General features: G+C 39.3%; 1 protein-coding gene across 1 annotated transcript; it reads left to right on the forward strand.

Annotated features, from left to right (window-relative positions):
• On the forward strand, positions 1-25,091 carry cyb5r1.L (cytochrome b5 reductase 1 L homeolog). Its single transcript, XM_041581955.1, has 9 exons — positions 1-162; positions 1,866-2,009; positions 6,120-6,192; positions 8,032-8,138; positions 14,403-14,532; positions 19,449-19,532; positions 20,599-20,684; positions 21,202-21,301; positions 24,816-25,091. Exons 1-9 carry the CDS (start codon positions 148-150, stop codon positions 24,986-24,988), a joined length of 912 nt encoding a protein of 303 aa, XP_041437889.1. The 5' UTR covers positions 1-147; the 3' UTR covers positions 24,989-25,091.
• The last annotated feature ends 2,873 nt before the right edge of the window (positions 25,092-27,964 follow it).

The following is a 27,964-nucleotide window of genomic DNA, read 5'->3' on the forward strand; positions in this document are numbered from 1 at the left end:
ACTAATAAGCTGGCTCATTGCGGCTCACTGGTTCATTTTTATTAAGGCTGAGAGTATTTCTAGAAATCTTCTAAGACGCTATCAGGGAGACATCATTCTTTAAAATAGAGAAAGATTCTGAATATATCAAAGGGATTTATTACAACTATGGGGCATCTGCAGGTAAGCTATATTTTTAAAAAATGCATTTGCTTGTTTCCATGTGTGTGTTTCCATGCGTCTCTGTGATTTTATTTGTCTGTGTTTGCATGTAAGTGTACATGTATCTGTGGCTAATATAATATGTATGAGACAATGTTGAGCTTGGATTCAGGTACAATTAAGAACTTTATATGTATTTTTATATAATGTGTTTACACCTTAATCTATGAATACGTTAGTAGTTTATTTATTTTAGAGTGTGGCTAAATTGGGCTGGGTGGTTCACCTTTAGGTTAACTTTTAGTAGAATGTCCTATTCCTAGTTAATTGGCATATGGTCTTAATTTTTTTTTCTGGTTAACTGAACCACAAAATAAATTAAGACTGATTGCAAATTGTCTCAGAATATCAATGTACTATGATGTCTACATCATCATTTAATTCAAAGGTGAACTATTAAGGTTGAGCAGAGGGATGTTTACCCTGGGCCATCATTGGAATGGGCTCCATAAAAAAATTTCTGTGTTGGTGCATCGCTGGTGCAGAGAGTGAAATTGCGCTTTCCTCACTAGGGGGCAGATTTACTAAGCTCGAGTGCATAGTTAGAATCCAAAAATATTTGAATTTCGAAGTAATTTTTTGGGTACTTCGACCATCGAATCGGTCAAATTAGTTCGAATTTGATCGAATCAAATGATTCGAAAAATTCGAAGGAATAATCGTTCGACCATTCGATAATCGAAGTACTGGCTCTTTAAAAAAACCTTAGACTCAATACTTAAAAGCAACCGAATTGAATGTTAGCCTAAATAATAAATAAATAATGAATGTTAGCCTAAATAATAATAAAAATCATTTGATCAATCGCTGAAAATCATTCGAATCGTTCAATTCGAACGATTTTATCGTTCGATCCGAAAGATTTTATCGTTCGATCGAACCTTTTGCACTAAAATCCTAAGAATTCGATATTCGAATTCAAAGGATTTTACTTCGAGGGTCAAATTAGAGGGTTTTTTAACCCTCGAAATTCGACCCTTGATAAATCTGCCCCTAGGAGTGTCAAAATATTGGCTCTTGAAATTTTTTTTGATGCCCCCATACCGGAGGAGGTCTGGGGGGTCCAACATGGCTAGTGCAGAGAAGAACAGTTGTGCTATATGCACTAGAAGAGCTAAATTTCCAGTTTGAAAGACAGAAATAGGACTCCTAAAGCTGCCAGGATCAGCATTTTTGCTGCCCGTGGTAACCGTAGGGGAGTTGCCAACTGAAGCATGTTTCTCAACTCCCCGCAGCAGACCACACAATTTTTGCCACCCTAGGGCCAGGCCTTTGTGGCCTGCCCACAAATCCAGACCTGGCTATTCAATTCATATATTTCCGTTTAATGTACCTACGTTTTGACACTGGATTCCATAGTTCGACTATTTGATAAATCAGTCCTTCAACCTGTCTAAGAAACTATAGTGGTCATATACAGTATTCATGCCCACTGAGCATCCCCTTAAGATACTGTAGTGTAACTGTGTAACTGTTTTATTATTACAGAGAAAAAGGAAATTTTTTAACATTTATATTATTTAATTCATATGGATTCTATGGGAAATTGCCTTTCTGTAATTCAGAGCTTTCTGGATAATGGTTTTAGGGATAATGGATCACTTACCTGTAGTTTGGAGTCTTGAGAGCTGATCTAAGGTACTTCTGCATGCCTTTTCTTTTAGGTCAAAGGGATGTTTGTAGCAATGGGCATGGTGATGCTGACTGGATTTGGATTGGCTATTGGATGTCTTATACTACACAAAAGGAAATATGTCACCCTACTGGATCCAAACAAGAAATACAAATTACGTCTTATTTATAAATCAGTGAGTATGTAAAAACAAATTAAAATTAAATAAAATCAGCACAAATTTACAAGCAAATATATATAATTATACAATTGTGGCCAAAAGATTAGATTTATTCAAATAATTTAAAATAAAATGTATATACTACAAAAATAGTTGAAAGTTTAAAAAACAAGGTCTCACAACTCCTTGCATTATTATGATTACATATCCATTCAGATCTTAACATATACCTTTTCAAATTACAAAAAAATGACACTGGCACGCTAGACCTAATATTTAGTAACAAACACTTTGAAAAGAATAGTTAAAATGAAGTACTACCAATGAACAAGCTTTTGTCATCTCTATACTGACAGTTTGCACTTAATTGCCCTAGATCTGAGGGATGCCTCTCCACAAGAGTTTAATAGGATTTAGATTTGGACTCATTGACCTCTTCAAAACTGTCCAATGTCTTGCCTTTAACCATTTATGGCTACTTTTTGAAGTGTGAAGTATTATGGTGTGTTTGGCCATCAGCAGTTGGGTCTTCCTTAATCTCCGACCATAAAGCCCCTTCTAATTGCAGATGACTGGAGATTTATTGTTTACCAGATTTTCATTTATCAGATTTTTCAGGGGCATAACCAAAGCGCGCCAGGGCCCCCCTACCAGTGGTCCAGGCCTCCCCATTTCCCAGGGCCCCCCTAAGCCTGCGGGGTCTGCTTCCTCTTTAGTTACACCACTGGTTCCAATGCAAACAATAAAATTTCATATATGACTATCATAGAATTTATATTTTCCCCAATTCCCACTCATGCCATACAATTCACCACTTATTTATAAAAAGTGCATAGGTGCTAATATTTTTAGCCAGGATTATATAACAAATTATAGAATGTATAGAGCAGGAATCCCCAACCTTTTTTACCTGTGATCCACATTCAAATATAAATAAAAAGTCGGAGAGCAACACACAAACAAACATAAAGCATGCAAGTAGTTCCTGGGGGTGACAATTATGGGCTGTGGTTGGCTATTTGATAGCCCCTATGTGGATTGGCAGCCTACAGGAGGCTCTATTGGCAGTACACCTGGTTTTATATGAAACCAAAACTTTTCTCTTAGTCTGGAATTCAAAAAGAAGCACCTCCTTTGAGGCCACTGGGAGCAACATCCAAGCCATCCAACATGTTGCTCACAAGCCACTGGTAAGTAAACATATAAAAACTGCAGGTCTTACAGCTTCAGAAGTGTGACAAGAGGACACTGATATAATTTGTACAGTTAGGGGGTCTTACATAAAAAAAATATGCAGGTAGGGCCTTTGTTTGCAGATGCTGAGTTAGTAGGTGAGAAACTGTATATGCACTATATTCCTTTGTCTGTACATGTCACATGCTTTGGTATAGCTATGCATACTGAGCAACACACTCTGGTGTTCATAGTTAGGGTGACATGTATGTATGTATGTATGTATAAAATTGTGTAAGATAAATGCAGCAATTGCAACATTTTAGGCAATTTTCAGAAATGTTATATAAACCACTAAATTTAAAGGGATACTGTCACGGGAAAACATGTTTATTTCAAAACACATTAGTTAATAGTGCTGCTCCAGCAGACCTCTGCAGTGAAATCTGTTTTTCAAAAGAGCAAACTGATTTTTATATTTAATTTTGAAATCTGACATGGGGCTAGACATATTGTTTCCCAGGTGTCTCCAGTCATGTACTCTGATAAGCTTCAGTCACTCCTTCCTGCTGCACTGCAAGTTGGAGTCATAACACCCCCTCCCTTTCCACCCAGCAGCCCATCAGCAGAACAATGAGAAGGTAACCAGATTACAGCTTCCTTGTAGCTATAAGAACAGCACTCAATAGTAAAAATCCATGTCTCACTGCAACTCCTTCAGTTACTCCTTTGGAGTAAGAGAAATAATAGCCTGTCAGAAAGCAGTTCCATAGTGCAGCACTGGTTCTTTCTGAAAGCACATGACCGGGCAAAATTACCTGAGATGGCTGCCTGTATACCAATATTACAACTACAAAAGAATATACTTTTTGGTTCAGGAATGGCATTTTAAATGGTAAAGTGAATTATTTGCAGTGTAATTTAAGTTAAAAACTACACCATAAAAATCATGACAGAATCGCTTTAAGAAAACTGGTAGTTTGGAGTAGAAAGAGGTCTTTACCCATGGCGTTTTGACGGAATGTGTACTTTCCAAAAATATATGTTTTTCAGAGGTCACTGTATGTTTTTTGCACCTTTTAGCATATGTAAAACTGCTGGTGTGCTTATGAATTAGTGTAAATGTAAGCCATGAAATTAGTATTTCCAAGGTAAATTTTGGGCCCCTGCATGCCACATACTTAGTTAAACCTTCTCAGTTTGCAGAAGCTGAGTTGGCAGGCAAGAAAATGCATATGCACTCTGTTCCACATACTTTGGAAATTCATATGCGCTATTTTCATTTGGGGTCTATACATACCACATACTTTGGTACTTTGGTATATCTATGCATTTTGAGCATCAAGCTGTTCAGTAGACCTCTGGTGTTCATATTTAGGGTGATTTTCAGAAATGTTGGAAAAATTTATAAATTTAGGAAAGCTTTGCCATTTAGTAGTATGGAACAGATAGACATATTTACCCATTTTGTATTCATCAGAATGTGTACTTTCCAAAAATATATGGTTTTCAGAGGTCACTGTAGGTTTTTTGTAGCTTTTACCACATATCAAACTGGTGGTGTGTTTATGAATTAGTGTAAATATAAGCCATGAAATTAGTATTCCCAAGGTAAATTATTGGGCCCTCTAAATGCCATACACATTGGGTATCAAACTGTCCAGTAGATCCTTTTGGTTTATATTTAGGATGCATTATCTTGGTATAGATGCTGCAGCGTGGAAGCTTTGAGGTGATTTTTGGAAATGTCATCAAAATCACCAAATTTAGAAAAGCTTTGGGGTTTGATAGTTTAGAGTAGAAAGACTCATGTACCCATTTTAGGGTCGGAGGATTGTGTACTTTCCAAAAATAATGACTTTCTAAAGTTAGTGTACCTTTTTGTAGCTTTACACCACATAAAATGCTGTAATTGTGTTGATTTTGCAGTAGCTAAAATGACAGAAATGATAGCTCATATGGAGTGTCTTCATTTTGGGGGTCCTACAGGCCACATACTTAGGTAAACCTATGGACATTGGGCATCAAAATGTTCAGTGGACCCCTGACCTTTATTTTAAAGGTTATTTATTTTGGTACCTAATAACCTGTAGGAGATTTTTCAAAAAATCCTAAGAACTTTATCAAAATCAGTTAAGCGTCAGAAAGCACAGTGACCCGGTAGATTAGAGTAAAAGGACATATTTACGTATTTTGGATTTGTCAGAATGTGTTTTTGCAAAAATGTATGGTTTGCTAAGGTAAACCTACTTCTGATGGAATTTTTGGCCTTGATATCTGAAGTATGCAGATTTCTGGAGCAGAGCTTTGGAAATTTGGTTGTGTACTGCTGGGAGTTTTTGACCTATACAAGTCAGAAATATCCATGTCAGGGACATTGGATTTTCCATATCAGTTGTATTTTCATGCAAATTATGTTTCTGATATATGTGTTCACATTATGGATTATTTTTTTAGACATTTAGAAGTTTACCTCTTGTTACAAAAGTAGAGTTACCCCCTGCTCATTTTATAAGCTAAGGTTATATATATATATATATATATATATATATATATATATATATATATATATATATATATATATATATATATATATATATATATATATATATATATATATATATATATATATATATATATATATATACACATATTTCCTGGGTAAACTAAAGGGCCCCTAAAGTGAAAGAGCACAAAATATTCAAGAACTGTCTGACCAAGTGACCAAATTAGCTGGCAGTGAACAGGTTAATGTGCCTTATTTTGTGTATCAAATTGGTAACACAATACTTGTTGAGGCACACAAACATTCCCAAATATGCTATTACAACACCGTTTTTTTAAATCTATATTGAAATGAGAATGGAAAAAAAAAGCCCTGGTAAAATGTTCTAAGTTTGAAGCTTTTTCTTTCACATATTGGCTTTTACAAATGTTTCCACTTTACAACAGGTTATAAACTACAATACTCGAAGAATGCGATTTGCACTTCCATCCATTTTTCATACCTTGGGACTTCCATCTGGTGAGACTCAAAATTATTATGAGCTAATGAACTTTTTTATTAAGTAAACTGGCAGCCTCCTGGTTTCTCTAGAATTCCTTCCAGCACTGGAAGAGGTAAATTCCTCAATCAATCAATCAAAGAGTGAGAGGCCTTTTATGGACTGTGTCCCCTCAGTCTTGTTGCCTGAGCAAAAAGATTCTATAGTTTTCTAGTGAGAATTAGTGATGTCCTAGATGATACTCTTGTCTTTATTTTCTCTGTATGACCCAGCTTTTCCTAGACTTTGGGCTTGAGCATTTGACTAGTAAAAACATGTGAGGTGTAGGTTTTAGATGCCATGCTTTTTTTTTTTTTTTTTTTTAAATACCTGCTCAGGGTAAAAAGTGGCATGATGAAGAAGTTTTCGAATGAGGAAACCATGTGAGAGTTTAAGAACTCTTGCATGATTTTACTAGCCAAATGCTTGAACGTTCTTAAATGTTGCTCTAAGGGGCAGATTTATCAAGGGTCGAATTGAAAATTCAAAGTAAAAAAATTCGAATTCCGTGCTATTTTTGTGTACTTCGACAACAGACTAGTCCAAATTTGATTTGAATTTGAAAAAAATATTTGAATATCGAAATTTATCATGTACTGTCTCTTTAAAACTTTGACTTCGACCATTCGCCATCTAAACCTGCCAAATTGCTGTTTTAGCCTATGGGGGACTCCTAGAACCTATATGGAGTCAACTGAAAATACTTTGAAACTAATTCGATCTTACTTTGATTTGAACAATCAAATACAGCTTATTCACCTGCAAAAAAAACTTCCATTTTTTTAATGCATTTCAGTTGGTCTTTTTTATTCGAATTTCGAAGTTATGGGAGTTCAAAAAAAACTCCCATTACTTCGAAATTCTACCCTTGATACATCTACCTCTAAGTGTTTTTGTTTATCCCTGTAAACTATACCTCGGTGAACCAGTGGTGTAGCTTGGTAGTGTTGGGCACCCCAGCCAAAAAAAGTCTACTGAGGGGGCCCGGTTCAAGCAGTCCCTTGCTCTGACCCCCTCCCAACCTGCTTGCGTCGCACCTCCAGGGTCACACAGCAACAATATTTTTAAGGTAAAAAATGGGTCGGGGGGACCTATAATGCAGCCAACATCATGGTCCACCCTGTTGCCTGCCCCCCCCATTGCCAGGTCCCGCCCCCCCATGGCCGCAGGGTCTGCTGTATAGGTAGTTATGCCAGTGGTATGACCCAGCTTTTCCTGACTTTAATAAGTGACTGTAACAGATTTCAGTAACTGAACTGGCCTTACTTGACTTTGCTTTTGTCTAATTCCTCTAGTATCACTTGTTTACTTCTTTTCTAAAGTAGGTACTGACCTGCAGCCAGGGCCAGATTTACATAGTGGGCGCCCCTAGGCCCACTGTCGTTTGTTGCCCCTATTCACTCCCCTTTTTTCATGCAAATTTTCATCATCTGGACCAATGTGGGTGTGGTTGGACAGCATGCCGCCCCCCTAAAATCCTGCCACCCTAGGCCCAGGCCTAGGTTGCCTTTCCACAAATCCGGGCCTGCCTGCAGCTCCTCTTTTGCCTATATATGAAGTGAATATATAGACGTACATGTATGCATTATATAAAATGACAACTTCAAATACACCCCCATATGTAATAAATTGCACAATGTTTGCTCAGTTCTAGTCACCCATGGCTACGAATCAAATGTTTTTTTAAGCATCTGACAAGTAAATGCTACCTGTTTAGTCTTAAACCTAAACATTCATAAATCATAAAAAACATAATGAATAAATGGTAAAAATCCATTAGACCTACTACATATTCAAACCACCACTTTGTCTCTTTTCAGGCAAACATGTGTATCTTTCAGCTAAAATCAATGGGAGTCTTGTAGTGAGGCCGTACACTCCAGTCTCTACTGATGATAAAAGAGGGTTTGTGGATCTGGTGGTAAAGGTAATTTTATCATCATGCTAAAGTAAAGTGATGCCATTCACTCACAATATCATGATATAGAAGATAGGACTATAATGAATATAATGGCGGTCTGGGTTAAATAACAATAAACAACAATAAAATCATTGCAGTGCTTATAGGACAGCAGTAATAAAAAATTTTATGAATTTTAATTTTTGAAATTAAGAAATTACTAATTATATTTTTTTTAAACAGATATATATATATATATATATATATATATATATATATATATATATATATATATATATATATATATATATATATATATATTTTGTGATGTTTGGGGGATCACAGCGGGGTTTTTTCACCAAACATGCAGGCCACTCCACGTTAAGGGAAACATTTACTTTATTTTCTTCAGTTCAAATAAATCTCTCACAGACAAGCAGTGGCATAAAAATCAAAACAGCTTCAGTTCAGCAACAAAATAAGTCCCAACAAAAGAGCCATGTACTTGCCATGAAAACTTGCAGTGTCCAGTCTGCCGGGAGTGAACTCCCTAGTCTTTTAGAAAGGAACTTTCTCCAACTCCACAGTGAGTAGCCACACATGAAAACCAAACTTTTCAGTTTAATACAGCAGTGAGTTTCCACACCCCTCTCACCTGCTGCTCACCTCCATTAAACACCCCTTGGATGTCCAGCCCACCTCTGGCTGGTTAACCCCATGGTGTCTTTTAAAGAGGTAATTTTAAAACCTAAAGAATGGGGATATATACCGGTCATCTACAATATATCCCCCCCCCCAGCTTCTACATATCCTCCCCCTCTGCCTCAACCCAGGGGAGGTGGAGGCACCAGAAGAGCCCAAACAATGGACTCGGGAAAGAGCATCAGCATTCAGGTGCTGTTTTCCGGGTCTGTGCTCTACCCTAAACTTGAACTCCTGGAGTGCCAGGAACCACCGTGTTACTCTGGCATTTGCCCCTTTTTTCTGCTTCATCCATGTGAGTGGGGCATGATCAGAAACCAGCCTGAACCTTCTACCTAAAAGGTAATAACGGAGCGAGTCCAAGGCCCACTTGATGGCCAGGCATTCTCGCTCAACTATTGCATAGTTTTTCTCTGCTGTAGTCAACTTTCTACTGAGGAACACCACGGGATGCTCTTCCCCATTAATGACCTGTGATAATACAGCTCCCAAACCTACATCTGAAGCATCGGTCTGGACAATAAATTCCTTGGAGAAATCTGGAGCCACCAAGATGGGGTGATTACAAAGTGCGGACTTGAGCTCCAGAAAGGCCTTTTCAGCATCAGTGTTCCACTCAATCATAATTGACTTACGACCTTTGGTCAGGTCTGTTAATGGAGCAGCTATAGTGGCAAAATCGGGGACAAACCTACGGTAGTACCCAACTATTCCCAGGAAGGCTCGTACCTGTTTTTTTGTTTTAGGGCGGGGCCAGTTCTGGACTGCATCTATCTTATTTAACTGGGGTTTTACTAGCCCTCTTCCAACGATGTACCCAAGGTACCTTGCCTCTTCCATACCTAGGGCACACTTTTCTGGGTTCACTGTGAATCCTCCCTCTCTCAAGGAGTCAAGAACTGCCTGAACTTTAGGCAAATGGGACTCCCAGTCCCTACTAAAGATGACAATGTCATCCAGGTAAACGGAGGTGTACCTGTGATGGGACCTCAAAAGCTTGTCCATTGCCCTTTGGAACGTAGCGGGTGCTGTTTGTAAACCAAAGGGCATTCTCCTATATTGAAAATGGCCATCTGGAGTGGAAAATGCAGTTTTCTCCCTTGCTGCCTTATTTAGGGGTATTTGCCAATACCCTTTCGTGAGGTCCAAAGTGGTGATATACCGGGCAGGACCCAACCTCTCTATAAGTTCGTCTACCCGGGGCATGGGATAGGCATCAAATTTGGAAATTTCGTTGAGCTTTCGGAAATCATTGCAGAATCGCAGAGTACCGTTGGGCTTGGGTACCAACACAATAGGACTCGACCATTCACTCTGTGACTCTTCAATAACTCCTAATTCCAACATTTTTTTTACCTCCTCTGAGACAGCCTTCCGGCAAGCCTCTGGAATATGGTAAGGCTTGAGACACACCTTTACTCCCGGCTCTGTAATTACGTCATGCTCTATGACATTAGTGATCCCAGGCAAATCAGAAAAAATATCTTTGTTTCTCTGCAGAAACTCCCTGACTTGCTGGGTCTGAGCTTTTGACAATGCTGTTGCCACGCGGACACTGTCAGCACCAACCTGAGACTCAAGTTTCCCACTAGCCAGTGCCGAAACTGGTTCTCTATCCCTCCAATGCTTTAACAAATTTATGTGATAGATTTGGTAGGGCTTTCTCTTACCAAGTTGGTGAACCTTATAGTTCACCTCACCCACTTTTTCTACAATTTCAAATGGGCCCTGCCACCTGGCCAAGAATTTGCTCTCTACAGTGGGAATCAACACTGCTACTCTATCTCCCACCTGGAATTGCCTCACTTTAACGGACCGGTTGTATACCCGGCACTGAGCCTCTTGGGCACTTTGCATGTGTTCCTTAACCAGTGGCATCACTCCTGCAATTCTTTCCCTCATTTGAGAGACATATTCCAAAACACTTTTGTGGGGAGTATAGCCAAGGAGTAGTCCATGGCTATACGTTCAAATGGTACTTCGATAATGGGTAAGGGCACCAAGGGGCTACGAAAATGGGAAGCCGGGGCTGTTAACTGGCAGGTGGGACAGGACGCACAGTAGGTTTTTACTTCAGACTTTAAACCTGGCCAGAAAAACCGGTCTGTGATTCTTGCTTCGGTCTTCTCTGCCCCCAAGTGACCACCCAGGGCATCATTATGCGCTAGGTCAAGTACCATTCGTCTGTATGGCCGGGGAACTAACAATTGTTCAACAACCTCCTCACGGACCTTGGTGACTCTATAAAGCAGATCACTATTTACAGCAAAGTGTGGCCATCGGTTATCTGCACCTGGTTCTTGGGGAACACCATTTATCACCACCACCTGCTCTCTAGCATTAACTAAGGTGGGATCCTGCATCTGGGCCGTGCTAAAGGCTCCCCTTGACACATCCAGATCAGGAGATACGGGATTTGATGAATCATTCTCATCATCCTCCCCTAGCATTACCTGTAATGGAGAGAAATCCCCCCCTCAGAGGACAGTTCGGTCTTCTGACTGGGATCCTCTATTGCCTTATTACTTTTCTCCTGAGTTTGGGGCAGTGACACATCATCATTTTGAAAATCATACATCACATCATTTTCAATATCACTGGGTATATCAATTATCACATCCCTTGGGTTTTGGGGACCCAATCCCACCCTCAAGTCAGTGGTTTCCTTCCCCACACTTTCCCACAAGTCCCAGAACTTTGGAAAGTCACGTCCCAAAATAGCGGGGTGCAACAGTTTACTCACCACCCCAATTTCATGCACAATGGATTCACCGGCAATAGTGATGGTCACTGGGACTAGCGGGTAGGACCGGATATCCCCATGGATACAAATTACCCGGAGTGATTTGGCTGCTGGTTCGAATTCTCCAATAACACTGTCTAGTACCAGGGTTACCATACTCCCCGAATCTAGGAGAGCCTTGACAGGAACCTGATTGATGTAAACATCACACTCAAATTGCCCCTCAAACAAGTCAGGGCATGCAGTGTAAACTTTCTGTACATAACAAGAAAGCTGGGTGAGAGCCCCACACTCCATGGTCTCGTCTTTCCACGGGCACTGTTCTCTAGTGTGCCCCCAGGCTTGGCACTTCCAACACTGCACGTTCCCCCCTTTCCAGGGTGAAGAGGTATCTGTTGGTGCCCCTTGTTGGGCCGGTGATGGCACTTCTCCACTTTCTTTCACACTAAGCCTAGGACTCTGCGGGGAAGTTTTCCTGGCCGGTGTAGATTTCTCCGGACGTGAACTGGCGAATGGTCGCTGACGGTTGGGAGCAAGTAGTTCCTCGGTAGCCGTGTACCTCTCAACCATCTCGACCAGCTGATCCGCTGTTTTGGGGTCCCCATGACTCACCCAACGCTGTAGGTCAACGGGGAGGGACCGAAGGTACTGGTCTGTCACAACTCGCTCCACAATCTGGGGTCCATTCAGATCTTCGGGTTGCAGCCACTTGGTGGCCAAATGGATAAGGTCGTGCATCTGTGACCTAGGTGGTAGGTTGGTTTGATATTTCCACCTGTGTACCCTTTGGGCTCTGACTGCAGTGGTCACCCCTAAGCGGGCCAGGATATCTGCCTTTAGCCGATCATAACTCATGGCGTCATCTGGGTTAAGATCATAATACGCCTTCTGTGGATCGCCAGACAGAAATGGAGCTATTAGGCCAGCCCATTTATCTCGGGGCCACCCTTCTCGCTCTGCAGTCCTCTCAAACGTGGTAAGAAAGGCCTCCACATCATCCGTGGGACTCAACTTTTGGAGAAAATGAGTTGCTCGGGTGGTTACCTGGTTCTCCTGAGCCACGGCAACGGTCTCCCGTCCTGGAGCACACTGCTTTACAGCCTCAGCCAATGCCCTGGCTTGGGCAACTGTAGCATTGTGTAAGGCGGTGGCTTGTAAAGTTACAGACTCTCGCAAAGCAAGCAACTGAGCATCTGTGGAGTGCTGTTGAGACACCATGGCCGATAGCTGGGCCTCCAAACTCTTTTGCTGAGCATCTGTAGCCTGCTGCTGCACGACCATGCTCTGCTGTAGCTGAACTGTAGCTCGAGCCTGTTGCTGCAACAGTTCCTCCATCTTAGCAAAATGGGTTACTGGCTCTTTAAATGTCAGTCAGAGAGAAAAAAAAATGTCTTTACCCTTCGGTAGTGCCTGCCCGCATCCGAGCACCAGTTGTGATGTTTGGGGGATCACAGCGGGGTTTTTTCACCAAACATGCAGGCCACTCCACGTTAAGGGAAACATTTACTTTATTTTCTTCAGTTCAAATAAATCTCTCACAGACAAGCAGTGGCATAAAAATCAAAACAGCTTCAGTTCAGCAACAAAATAAGTCCCAACAAAAGAGCCAAGTACTTGCCACGAAAACTTGCAGTGTCCAGTCTGCCGGGAGTGAACTCCCTAGTCTTTTAGAAAGGAACTTTCTCCAACTCCACAGTGAGTAGCCACACATGAAAACCAAACTTTTCAGTTTAACACAGCAGCGAGTTTCCACACCCCCTCTCACCTGCTGCTCACCTCCATTAAACACCCCTTGGATGTCCAGCCCACCTCTGGCTGGTTAACCCCATGGTGTCTTTTAAAGAGGTAATTTTAAAACCTAAAGAATGGGGATATATACCGGTCATCTACAATATATCCCCCCCAGCTTCTACAATATATATATATATATATATATATATATATATATATATATATATATATATATATATATATATATATATATATATATATATATATATATATATATATATATATTTTATATTCATATCATAAAAGGTTGTATTATCACAAAAAAGAAAACAATTCTATTAAGCTATTGCAGCAATGAAATACCAAGGCAACTGTAAAATTAAAACTAAAACTGAATGCTAAAAAAAACCACTAGAAAACTGATCTCAAAAACAGAAACCGTAGTAAGAATGGTCTGTCTCCTACAGATTATTTATTGTTAAAGGGGAACTCCACAAAATCATAACATGAGCTTTTTGATAAGTAAACATAATTTCAAGCAACTTTGCAATATACAGTACATCAATTAAACAATATGCAGACTTTTCATGATTTCTGCAGTTCCCTAAGCCTAACCCCTGCTTTTCTGCTGAATGCTGATCTGTCTGACTACTATGCTGAGCTGGCTGACTTCTGTTACTTTGTATCAACAGCCAGCTCTCCTTAGACTGCATCCTCCAAACCCCAAAATTACCTGCACGTGTGATTTCAATAAGGATCAGAATATCATAGTGCAATGCATTGTGGGTTATGTAGTTCCTGCATGCTCTCTGTAAGCTGTGGAGAAGTTGTTACAATATGTACCACCATATGTGCACGGTTTTTCGAGCATGCACAAGTGTTCTTAGTGCATGTGCAAGCAGGTTATGTGCCTGGGGCACCTGGCCAGGCTGGCCCGGCACTGTTTAAGTATGGGTATTAAATCCATGCAAATTAGCTTTCCTTCAATGCAGCCAATTTGAATAAGCAGACCTCTGATCACAGGGTTACGGGCTTCCCAGAGGGTACTGGCTGAAAAAACTGAGGTAGCAGAAAACTGGGGAATATTTTTAGCTAATTTTGATTATATTTTAAAGATATATTACAGAGGTGAAAATCCCACATTCCCAGAAGGAGGCAAGATGTCGCAATACCTGGATAATCTTTCCATAGGAGATGTAATTGAATTCCAAGGTCCAAGAGGGCTTCTTGCATATAACGGAAAAGGTAACAACGTGTTCTTTACCAAATAAAAACAGTTAATCATAATCATGATTAATAATGTCACTCATTTAAAGGATTTAGTTTTACAAGGTAATTTAATATTTTAGCAATATGCTATTAACATCTTATGAGTTTTTTGGTACACTTGCCAAGACAAGACAAGGCATATCTGATCTGAGGGGGCAAAGTTAATCTGTTTAAGGGCTCTTACAGACGAGCGTATTTACCTGCGCTCCCCTGCGTTCCGTTTTTCTGCGTTCAGCCGCTGGGGAGCGCAGGAATAGACGCATTACATTTTTTCCAATGGGGCTGTACTCACACAGGCGCGTGTAGGCGCCAAACTCAGGTTGAGACGCAACATGCTGCATTTTTCCTGTGTTCGGTGCCTACACCTGCCGGTGTGGGTACAGCCCCATTGGAAAAAATGTAATGCATCTATTCCTGCGCTCCCCTGCGGCTGAACACATAAAAACGGAACGCAGGGGAGCGCAGCTAAAAACGCTCGTCTGTAAGAGCCCTTAGTAACCCACAAGAATCAATTAGCTGTTTTCTTACAAGCAGGTGACCAGTAAATGCTTATTGCTGATTGGTTGCACTGGGCTATTAAAAATGTACTAAATGATTACATTATTCCAATAAGGTTTTTATGCAATAACTTTGCTGATTCAAATTATGAATTTAGAGAGTAATAAATGTTTTGGATAATGTTTCTGCTTCAGAGCAACACGGCTGATTCCACTGAATAAAAATAAAAATGAAGATAAATTAGTATCCAATTTATGTTACTAAACATTTACAGAACAGTAACATTAATTCTACTCCTGAATAGGGAATATAAGTAGATAATACATATGGGGCAGCTTTGAATGTTAAATTTGAATTAGAATTTTCGAGTTGAATTCACAAATTTGAGTTGGGAAAAATCCAAACTCTAATTTGAATTCGAGATTTAGCCTACCTCGACCCTCGATTCGATGCCCCCTAAAACCTGCCGAGTTCACGTAGAAGTCAATGGCAGAGATCCGTTGACCCATTTGAAGATGTTAATAGCCTTCCTGACGTTCAAGTAAAAATTTGAATCGAGTTCCATTCGAATTCGATTCGAGTTTTTGGGTCAGTTATATTCGTTCAAATTTTAGACGTTCGAGTTGTTTCTTAAATAAGAAACCATATGAGTTTTGAGGTCATTCAAGGTCATTCAAGTTCATTTGAGGTAAAAGATACTCTATCACTCGACCTTTGATAAATCTGCCCCTAAATGGGTAGTTCATCTTCAAATTAACTTTTAGTATGAAGTAGAAAGTAACATTTTAAGACAATTTGCAATGTCTGCATTTTTTATTTTTTGTGGTTTTTGAAAATTTAGTTCTTCGTTCAGCAGTTCTCCAGTTTGGAATTTCCGCAGATATCTGGTTGCTAGGGTCCAATTTACTCTAACCCAGGGGTAGGCAACCCGCGGCTCTAGAGCCTCATGCGGCTCTTCATTCTGCTTGCTGTTCTTGCAGCTTTGCCTGTCACGTCGTCTATACAGACCTCGCACACATACACACTACGCTACTGTTTGTTGTATTCTATTGTTGTAATAGTTAAAATTAAAAAAAGGTTAATAGTTTTAAAAGTTTATAAGCTGTGTCATGTTTTGCGGCTCCAGAATATTTTCATTTAGTGGAAGAGGTGGCTCTTTTGATAGTAAAGGTTGCTGACCCCTGCTCTAACCTGTGAGTGGTTTGAATGAGAGACTGAAAGATGAATGGCAGAGGGTCTGAATCAAAAGATAAATAATAAAAAGTTCCAATAACATTCCAGCCTGACAGAGCAATGGTTTTTTGGCTGTCGAGTTCAGTGACCCCCATTTTATAATTGGAAACAGCAGAAGAAAAAAGCTCATAATTATAAAACTATAGCAAAAAAATAAAGACCACTGGAAACGTTGTTTAGAAAAGGCCATTCTAAAACATACTAAAAATTGAACAACCCCTTTAAATAATTTTATGTATATATGTATATACAATTTATTTCCTGGAGAAATATTTGGATTCACTGCGAAATATGGTTAATGTGGACTGATTAAAGTGTGAGTTTTAAATTATAGTATTTCTGGGGATACCCCATTAACATATTCATTTTAATAAAAAAGTTTATAACAGAGTTGGTTTCTTGCCAGGTCTGAATTAGTTGCAGGGAGTAATCAGGATTTTTTAACTGACTGAGTGTCACCCAAGGGGCCAAAACACTGACTAGATAGCACCTGCATAGTGCTCCATATATGGCTTCTCGACCCATTGCAATCTGGCTTCCGCCCATCACACTCGACTGAAACTGCACTCACCAAAGTAACCAATGATCTTCTATTGGCAAAGTCTAAAGGTCATTATTCCATTCTAATCCTTCTAGATCTCTCTGCAGCCTTTGACACAGTTGACCACACACTCCTCCTTGACATTCTACACTCATCTGGCATTCGGGACACTGCTCTTTCATGGTTTACATCTTATCTGTCTGACCGTTCCTTTAAAGTTTCCTTCTCTAACTCTACTTCTACTACTTTCCCACTCTCTGTTGGAGTTCCTCAAGGCTCTGTTCTTGGCCCCCTGCTGTTCTCGCTCTATACAACTTCACTAGGAAAACTCATTCAGTCATTTGGACTTCAGTATCACCTTTATGCTGATGACACCCAACTCTACTTGTCTACTCCTGATCTTTCTAATTCTGTCCTTTCCCAAGTCACAGACTGTCTCTCTGCTGTCTCCTCCTGGATGTCACAGCGCCACCTGAAACTGAACCTTTCTAAAACAGAACTCATCATATTTCCTCCAAGATCTTCCCCTGTCCCTCAGATATCACTCACCGTAAACAACACCACCTTTCATTCCACCACACAGGCACGCTGCCTAGGAGTCATCTTAGACTCTCATCTGTCTTTTTCACCACACATTCAAACACTTGCAAAATCTTGCCGTATTCAACTGCGCAACATTGCTCGAATACGACCATATCTCTGTTCAGAATCAACTAAAACACTGATTCAGTCTCTCATCATCTCCCGCCTTGATTACTGCAACTTACTCCTCACAGGTATTCCAAAAAGTCACCTTTCACAACTCCAATCTATTCTAAACGCGGCCGCTAGACTCATTCATCTAGCTCGCCGCTCAACATCAGCTGCTCCCATATGTATGTCCCTTCACTGGCTCCCAATCTCTTCTAGAATCAAATTCAAATTACTTACACTCACATTCAAGGCCCTTAATAATGAAACCCCTCCCTATATTTCATCTCTAATCTCCAAATACACTCCTTCACGAAACCTACGCTCTGCTTCTGATCTTCGCCTCACTTCTCCTCTGGTCACTTCTGCCCATTCTCGTCTACAAGACTTCTCTCGGGCTTCTGCTTTTCTCTGGAACTCTCTGCCACAAGCTGTCAGACTTTCTCCTTCTTTCCAAACTTTCAAGCGCTCCTTAAAGACCCATCTGTTTAAAGAGGCCTATTCGATGTACCTTAACTAATCATAAAGTGTTTATACAATCCTAATGTCTCAATTGTACCCTTACCTTTTAGTTTGTAAACCCTATTGTACTCTGTAATCCTTGTCTGTTATCCACTATTTATTCCCTGTTTGCTATAACTGCAGTAAAGCACTGCGTATCTTGACAGCGCTATATAAATAAATGATGATGATGATGATGGCCAATTTTGGTACACATTAAAGGGATTCGGTCATGAATTTTGTGGTTTACTTTTTATTTCTAAATTACACTGTTTACATTTCAAATAATTCACTCTACCATTTAAAATGTTGTTCTTAAACCAACAAATGAATATTGGTGTGGAGGCAGCCATCTCAGTGCATTGTGCCTGATTCTGAGCTTTGAGAAGGAGCCAGCAGTTCAGGATGGAACTGCTTTGAGACAGCTATTGTTTCTCCCCTTATCATTTGTAATAAGTTGTACCACCTAGTGGTACACAGGAGAACAGCACCCAATCAGGAAAAAGCAAACAAATCCTTTAGGGCTTTAGCACACGGGCAGATTCGGGGAGATTTAGTCGCCTGGCGACTAATCGCCTCTTCTTTGGGGCGACAATCTCCCCGATCTGCCTGCCCCCGGCCTTCCGCCTGCTAAAATGAAAAATCGCCTGCAGCAATGTGCTTGAGGTGATTCGGTTTCCGAAGTCACCTGAAGTTTCCTCGTGAAGCTCTTAGCACAGGTGTCAGGTAGCTGCTATCTGGATAGCTGCTCATTATTCTGTTGAAAGGCTGCTGATTGCTGGGGGGGAGGGGCTATATGTTGAAGATTCTGATTCATTCAAGTCATGGTATCTGTAGAAATAAGTCAGATCAACTGGACTTGCTGTGTTTTTCTTGAAGACGTTTCACCAGTCATCCGACACTCCAATTTGCAGTGTAGCAGTCACATGGTTGGCAGCTCCTAGGAAATGGTCATCATGTCTAGCCCCATGCCAACTTTCAAAATTAAATTTTAAAAAAACTATTTGCACAAAAACAGATTTCAATGCAAAATTCTGCAGCACTATTAAGTTTTGCAAAAAAAACTGTTTTCTGTTACAGTATCCCTTTAAACAACATATAGCAAGTTTATCAACAATCTTAAACTGGCCAAAAACAGCTGAATTTAGCAACCGACATACTCCTCCAGACTAAATTGGTTGTTGTGGGTATTGGCTATGAAGTGGAAGGTGAAAAATTGTCTTTATATACATTTATACATTTATTGTATATTTGTATATTGGGGAGCAAGCCCCAATCAGAATTCTGTAGATGAGGGCACCACTTTGGGACCATACTTGGAACAATAGGCTGCTGATTTGCTGATGCAGGCAGATACATTTATGGTACCAACTATGTACATTATAGTATTTTAGTATTGATCTCCAACAGGTTGTATTGTGCTTATCAGGTCAGTTTGAAATTCAAACAAACAAGAAATCTGCTGCTGAGAAGAAATTTGCACGCCAGGTTGGAATGATTGCAGGAGGAACAGGTATGAATTGTAACCCTTCTAAAGACCCCAGTATCTGGAAAATGCAAACTGGAACACTATAAGTAATATGGAAATCTCAGGAATGGGAGACATTACTCTACACTAAAGGTGGCCATACAATATAAGATCCAATCATTTGGCAAGGTCACCAAACGAGCGGATCTTAACCCGATATGCCCACTAATGGCTGGGCAATATCGGATGAATCCAAACATTCGGCCCTGGGGCCGAACGATCGGATTACAATACTACGAATGGGCTACGACGGGTCGCAGGACTGCATCAACTAGCAGATTCGGTCCTAGATCGTACGAAAAATCTAACTTGACCAATCGATATCTGGCCGATTTTTGGCCAGTTAATCTGCCCGTGTATGGCCACCTTAACATTGCAGTCCTTACCCACAGTGCTCAATGAACAGTTGATACCATGTCATAACAATACTTACACATACATAAAATATAGAATAAATCCTGTGTCAAGCCTAAGGGATAAACAGTAATTTGTTCATATCATGTGTAGCAAATGAAAATTATCAGTATTGACGATTAACATAGTAATTGAAAACTGCAAAAACCAGAGTTCCAAGGGATAGGAACACCATACTGCATTTCATCCATGTTTAATAATCTGTACTAAAAGATAACATTGTAAACATAAGAACATTTAAAAGCAATTCTCATACTGTGATGAAAACACTGCAACCAAAATACTAATAGTACTATTTGACTTTACCGTTTCAGGTAAAAAAAAGTGTCACTGTACAACAGGAACTCAACAGTTCTCACCTTTGTTTTCTAATTATTATATATTATTATATTATTATTATTCTAATAGCCAGTGCAACATTCATTTTTCTGCATGTAATGTATCCATTTAAGAATGAGAAGCTGCTAGCCGATGGAATCATCCAGTTCTGTGGATTCGCATTTGTTTGAAAATTCCCAAACCTAAAAAAATCATCTGAGGAATTCTGAAATTGGCGACAATATCTTTGAATCCTGTTGTATGGTAAGAAAAAAGTCAAATAGCAATCAAGTTCCTTATATTTTTCATGTGCTTGCAGGTATCACCCCCATGGTGCAGCTGATACAGACAATACTTAAAGACCCTGATGATCTGACTGAATGCTCCCTACTGTTTGCCAACAAGGTTAGTTTAATAATTATACATTTAAAGTAGTGATAGGCGAATAAATCCGGCAGGCACTAATTCGTGGTGAATTTCTGTGTTTGCTTCCAGTGAATAAATTTGCGAAACTGCCGGCGAAAAATCTGCCGCAACAAATAAAAAATTGTTGCTCGCATCAAAATCGTTTTGATGCCCACTGACTTCAATGCGTATCACAAATTTTTCGGCGAAACGGCACAGATTCAATAATTTAAAGTCGTGTGTCCACTGGAACAATGTTTAACACCTAGTCACCAGGGGCGATCCTGGCCCCTGTGCCGCCTGAAGCAGCAGCAGTTGCTGCTGCCCCCCCTCCCCCGGAAATTCGCTCTTAAAGTACCAGGAGCAGCATTTTTGCTGCCCCTGGTACCTAGTGGGGTGCTGCCGCCTGAGGTGACAGCCTCAACTCGCCTCATTGGCGAAGCACCCCTGCTAGTCACATAATTGTGTTTTGATCTCTTGCCTTTTTTTTGTTATATCAATTTGATTCTTTTTTTAGTCAGAGAATGATATTATTCTTCGCGAAGAACTCCAGGAGCTGGAGCGTAAACACTCTGGCCGCTTTAAAGTCTGGTTTGCTGTGGAAAATGCTCCTGAAGGTACAGTATGATTATATAATTTTTTTTAGAATAGCTGTATACATAAGAACAAGTGACAGTTTCCTTAGCTACTAGCTACTATAGGCCAGCTTGTTCATCTGGAGGACCTGTATGTGGATGCAACCAATGAACAGTTTTAATGGAGAAATTGCCATATATTGTAGCCTGGCATCAAAAATAGATAGTAGTATTCATGTAATTTCAAAACATAAAAGTCCATTCTAATAAAAAGCCAAATGGCTTTGGCCTCCTCAAAATAGAAGTATATTGTGAATGAACATATTTGTAAAGTATCCACTAATATATTACAAAGCTGTAATACAATAAATATTTTAAGACCATAAAAGAAAGAACTACATGCATTGGGTCGTAGTTATCAAAAGGTGATGTAAAAAGCCCCTTTAAATACCGGGTTTGCGACTCTAAACTGTCTGACTTTCCTTGACCATGAACCACTATATAAACCCCCCCGCTCTAGATACCGGGTTTGCGACTGTAACCTGTCAGACTTTCCCTTGCTATGGACCAGCATATAACATATAAAGGACTCTGGTAACTTATGGACATAAAAGTTTTTTATTCCCACAATTAACTAAGACAATTACAAGTTACCATAGTGTACATTAAGGGGCAGATTTACTAAGCTCGAGTGATGGTTCGAATTTCAAAAAGTTCGAATTTCGAAGTAAATTTTTGGGTACTTTGACCATCGAATAGGCTATATTCGACCATTTGACTTTGATTCGAATGATTCAAAGTAAAAATCATTCGACTATTCGACCATTCGATAATCGAAGTGCTGTCTCTTTAAACTTTGACTTCATACTTCGCCAAATTAAAGCTACCAAAGTGCAATGTTAGCCTATGGGGACCTTCCAGAGCACTTTTCTAAGTTTTTTTTGGTTGAATAGAAATCCTTCGATCGATCGCTATAAATCGTTCGATTCGAACGATTTTTATTAGATCGTAGGATTGTCAAATTTGTTGAAAGAACTTCGAATTCGATGGTTGAATTTCGAAGTTTTTTGTACTTCGACCCTTGATAAATCTGCCTCTAAATCCCATAATGAGAGAAGCATACAACATACAAGGCTTATAAGTTATATTTTACTACTCTTACCTAATGTCTTGGTGTGCCTGCATATACAGTAGCGTTATGTCTATGTGGCTATCCTTAAAGGTGTTTATTCCGATACATCACCACCTGTAAAAAGATATTCAGTAAAAGCTTCAGTAAGGTTGATTTGACTTTTAACTGATTAACACTCATTTTTGCCACCCCTGGTAACCAGTGGGGCTCTGCTACCTGAATTGAGTTTCTCAACTCGCACCATGGGCGCATCACCCTTGCTTACACTAGCTGTTTCTCACTCTTATTAGTACCACAACAGAAATACAATATTCACATTATATTAACAGTTTATATGAGATGTAGGTTGGGTCCAACTATTAGTCAAAGCAGTCTACTTACAAAATATTATTCTATACTGCTGCACAGCTGCCAACTAAATGAGACAAATCAGATTGTGTGTTAAAAGGTGCATCATTTGCTACTTGTATAGTAACCCATATAAATCATCAGTACTGGTCAGCTGTTTGAAAACAAACATCCAGTGGGCTACTAAACCTGGGCAAACCTAGCTCCTTCTATTAAATTGCCTTAAAAGATGTTGTCCCATGATGGTAGACCTTAGATGTGCAAAGCATGAAGCAGCATCTTTTGCAGAATTGATGCTGGATTTTTTTTATAAAAATTTCCAAAAAACTTTTTTTAAACCTGACAAGAATTATAAAGCTATCCTGACAGTGAAACTTTCATTTCCCAATCATGCTTTGTTGTAATATGGATGTTTTTTAAATATCTGATTTAATCCCACTACAACCTTTATCATCTTTTGCCTTACTGGTTTTGCACATTTGAGATGTTCACCAGGTCAGGCATTGGCAGGACATATCTTGTATGCCATACCTGAAAATCAGTCCCTTTAATATGCTGCGTGTGATATTTTCAAATGAAGTTTCTGGAATCCACAGATTATTACCTAAGCTTAGGTAGTAATTATATTTTAATTAGATTCAATTTTACTATAGGAAATAGTGGTAGGTTAGCTCATGCTTATTGTGGATCCTGTTAATTTGCATGTAGGCTGGGTAATATTTTTAAAAGGCATACATACTTTTAATTATCAATGCAGCCATAAAGAAATTAGAAAATGGAGACTGTAAACTACCATATTTCTATACAAATCGTACTTGTTTGTGTCAAAAATGTTAGCAAAACAAGTGGCAGGATGTTGAATCATTGCCATCTTCCATTTTTAGGGCCTTATTTATAAAAATCTGAATTTTTCTGACTATTTAAATAAAAAAGTCAGACCAAACAAGAATACACGATTTTACCTTATTTATTATATAGAAAAAAACACTATTTAATCAGATGGGGGACAAACAAGAAAAAATCAAGGGAAATCCGTATTGTACAATTTTTTTGAGTTTTTTCAGAAATCACTCGATTTTTTCAGGTCTTTTCTTGAAAACCCCGATTTTTTAGAATTTTTTCCCAAAAAGTCTGAAATAGTCAGATTTTCGGGCTAATTCCAGCTCAGACCACAGAAACTTCCAAATAGGATAGGGACCTCTCCCATTGACTTACTGTATATACAACCTCGGTAGGTCGGACATTTTTCATCCTTGGGGTATAATAAATCTTGAATTTTTTGAGTTTTTGGCATTTGGACTTTAATAAATGACCCCCTAAATGTAGGTAATGTCCATGGTTCCCTGAAAAATTGAGTTTTAACTTTATATAATGTCAATACCTTCAAATTTCTCTCCTTATGCCAGAATGTCCAAATTCATGAAATTTATTAAAAATATAGAGGGATGGGCACAGACCGGGAGCATAGCTGAATATAACAGGAACTAAGCATTATGGTGTATGCAAGGATATGGTGGATTATCATTTATAAATTATATGGGGAAATTAAGTCTTACATGCTTGTGAGGATCTAGTATTTTCACCCCACCTTAGCCATACTGGAATACCTGAGGTCTTTAGAAATGTCTAAAGATCATACCCCTTCTCACTGACATCCTCAGCTTATTGATGTCCAAGGGGTACCCACTGCAGTGGGGTGGGCTACAGGCTACCAGTTTTGGGGGAAAATGAAAATATACTTGTTTCCTTCAGTATGTGACACCACTTCCAGTTCATGTAATGTCAATTCTGGTCTACGTGGGGGAGTGGGTCGTGGGTTGGGTTGAGATGAATAAGGATAAGAAAGCACGTAATTGGGTGTGGCCGGGTTAGGCATGGGTCTCCATCATAAGCAGGTCTTTCTCATATTTTCTTTAAAAATCTAAGGGATTCTTCTCAAGGGGAATATTCCAATAAGACTACTCATGAAAAAGAATAGCACCTAATAGAACAACAAATTTATAAATGCATTTATGTGAAATACAATACAAATTCCATATACTTAATCTCTTACAACTTTTTTATGTTGTTACTAAGGTTGGGAGTACAGTGAAGGTTTTATTAACTGTGAGATGATTCAAGCACATCTCCCACAACCAGCTGATGATGTCTTCATTTTACTCTGTGGTCCTCCCACCATGATTCAACTGGCTTGTAAACCAAACCTCAGCTTACTAGGATATCAAGAAGACAACTGCTTTGTCTATTAATTAGAATGTGAAACATTCATTTGACACCTAAGATAAAATTGTACAGAAATGGTATCCATGTTCTCAGTGAATATTTATATTATCTATATACCATATACATATATATTACACACACCTAAATATTAAGTATATTATACAATTGTTTCATATGTTTCTTTATACATTCTGAAGAAACAATAGGTTTGATGTATTGAAGTATATGCAAAGCTATACTGTGTGTAAATATTGCGTGATATGTTTTATATCCAATTGACTTCAATTACATTTGAGAGCTAGCAATCTTACTGCTTTAGGATTTTTTTATTTAAAGGGGAACTGTCGCAAAAATTTAAATTTAAAACGTCATACTGAAAAAAGACGTTTTCTAAATATAGTCAATTAAAGATTCTGAACTGTTTCTGAAATATTCAAGTTAAAGGGGAACTATCATGAATGGGAATCTGCTTAACTTGGCCCAGTACTGACAAACAGCTTGTGTTCTGAGCAGAGAGTAGTGGTCCAGCCATTCTTGACAGACATCAGTCATTTTGCTTATGCAAGTCAGCATGTCTAGTAAGGAATAACGTGTTTGTGCAAAGGTTTCTTTGATTTGCTTTTATTTAATGTCCAGCACAGTTAAGCCTCTCCCAAGGCCTAATGGGCTGGGCAGAAATCCCTCCCTGAAGCAGAGTAAATACACGCTGACAATCTGGGCCTGATTAGCCTCAGTTGCCTAATCAAGCCTGATTAGTCAGTCTACAGAAGAGCTCTAATTGAGACATAGAGAGGTGTCTGTGAACCCAACAAACAGAGTCTATGTGCCTGTACACACACACACCATTGAACTGCTATTGCTGCTGAAAGCTATTGTTTTGTTTTGATCTGTTTATGCGGGAAAACTTTGGTTTTCAACCTGTTGCTGCTGGCTGAAATAAAACTGTTTTTCTTTAAGAGACATCTGCTGTCTCGACACTCTGTGGGAGCTGCCATACTACCTCAGAAATGTTGTTGCAATGTGTTATTCATTTCAATACTCCTAGTTATAAGTAAGTGAGTTTTCAAAGATATTATAAATCCTGCAATAGTCATAATAAAGAGAAAACAAAGTTTAAGCTGTCCTGGGCTTTTAGAAGGTGTAAGAATTGATGAGTATGAGATGTGTTACTGTCACTGGTATAGAGCAAGTCTCTTTACTGTTATATGTACAAGTGCAATTTCATCAGCACCCAGCCCAGCCTGGTTCCATTCCTTTACTTCCTCTGGTACATGTTGCTGTTGGGGGGCCCATGGCACGCCACAGCAAATCAGCTATCACTCTGCTCTGTCACTCAAACCTTTCTCACTGACACCACCCAGGAAGCCAGAGATTCTGGGGAGTGGGGAATGGGAGGCTCCTTCAATAATGTGCCATAACTTTGTAATGATTGTAAAAAGTTATAAATTGGCAAAATGTTTGTCTAGACTTTATAGTTTCAATGATATACTGTAAATGTTTATATAAAATTGAATATATATATAAATTTATATATGTAAATTAGGATTCAGATTCGGTTCAGCCAGGCACAAGGATTCGACCGAATCTGAATCGTGCTGAAAAAGGGTGAATCCTGGCAGAATCCCAAACCGAATTCTCAGTGCATCCCTAGATAACACTATACATGGGAGCAACACAGAGTAGCACTGAGAAAAATTTATTTCGCTTTGATCTCCTGCACTGAACAGCCAGAAAAAGAGACAAAGTTTCTGAAACGCAATTAAAATAAGAGGCTTTTTGTCAGAGTGCCTAGAACAGTCAGCAGCTGCAGTCAGGTCTCTTTGGAGAACCGAGACTTACAGCTTAAAGGGCAATTCACTTTCATTAGGAAAACATAATACATAAAACATTGCACCAAAACTCCCAGAAATGTATTCAAACTTTTATAACCTGTCAAATTTTGTAAAAATGGACATGGTAATTAAACTATAAACCAGGAGTGGCCAAAACATTTTTCAAATGTTGAGAGGTATGCAAGTAGAGTCCAAATGCCGGTGGCATTTTGTTATTTCACACCACATCAACATGCTGATGTTTACAAAACAAAAAAGGAGATAAGAAAATAAGAGCTACTGATTTTAGTGTCTTATTACTTTTCCCCCCAGACTTTGGAGCAACGGTATGTGTATCAATTCCAAGTATTATTTTGCCCATTTGGTTGCATAATTGTTTACAAGGGCCAGTATTCATGCCTAATTTTCTCTTAAATGTCTACTTGTTAAAAAATCAATTGATTTTTCAATCCTGATTGAATTACCTAAACTTTATAGGGCTCAATTATTGATAATTGCAGATAAGGTCTGTTGGTAATTTGCTTACTAGAACCAAGTTTTTATACCTTTTACAGGGCATTTACCGTTAAAAGGGGGTATATGGATTTCCATAAATGGAAAAACACTTCTTGTAACAGGGCTAGTGCACAGTTGCTGGAATGCGTATTTCTCAATCAGTTTCCCAGGCACGAATGGTGCAAGCATTGTGGTCTATATCTGCCATCTGCAGACAGGGTGTATATATGCAGTTTTGTAGCTACTAGGGATGCACCGAATCCACTGTTTTAGATTCGGCCGAACCCCCGAATCCTTTGTGAAAGATTCGGCCGAATACTGAACCGAATCCTAATTTGCAGATGCAAATTAGGGTGGGGAAGGGGAAACAAATTTTGCTTCCTTGTTTTTTTGACAAAAAGTCACACAATTTCCTTTCCCAACCCTAATTTGCATATGCAAATGAGGTTTCGGATTGGTCAGGCAGAAGGATTTGGCCAAATCCAAATCATGTTGAAAAAGGCCGAATCCTGGATTCGGTGCATCCCTAGTAGCTACAATTCTATCTCATGTTCCAACTGATGTTAACCCTTTTGGTCTCTAGCAGCAAGGCCTTGACATTATATGAGCACAGTTTTATATTACTTTATTGGACCACCATTGGTCCTGGCTTAGGTTTTGTGTCTGCATATTAAG

Source organism: Xenopus laevis, chromosome 2L, assembly GCF_017654675.1.
Source record: "Xenopus laevis strain J_2021 chromosome 2L, Xenopus_laevis_v10.1, whole genome shotgun sequence".
Classification (NCBI taxonomy): domain Eukaryota; kingdom Metazoa; phylum Chordata; class Amphibia; order Anura; family Pipidae; genus Xenopus; species Xenopus laevis.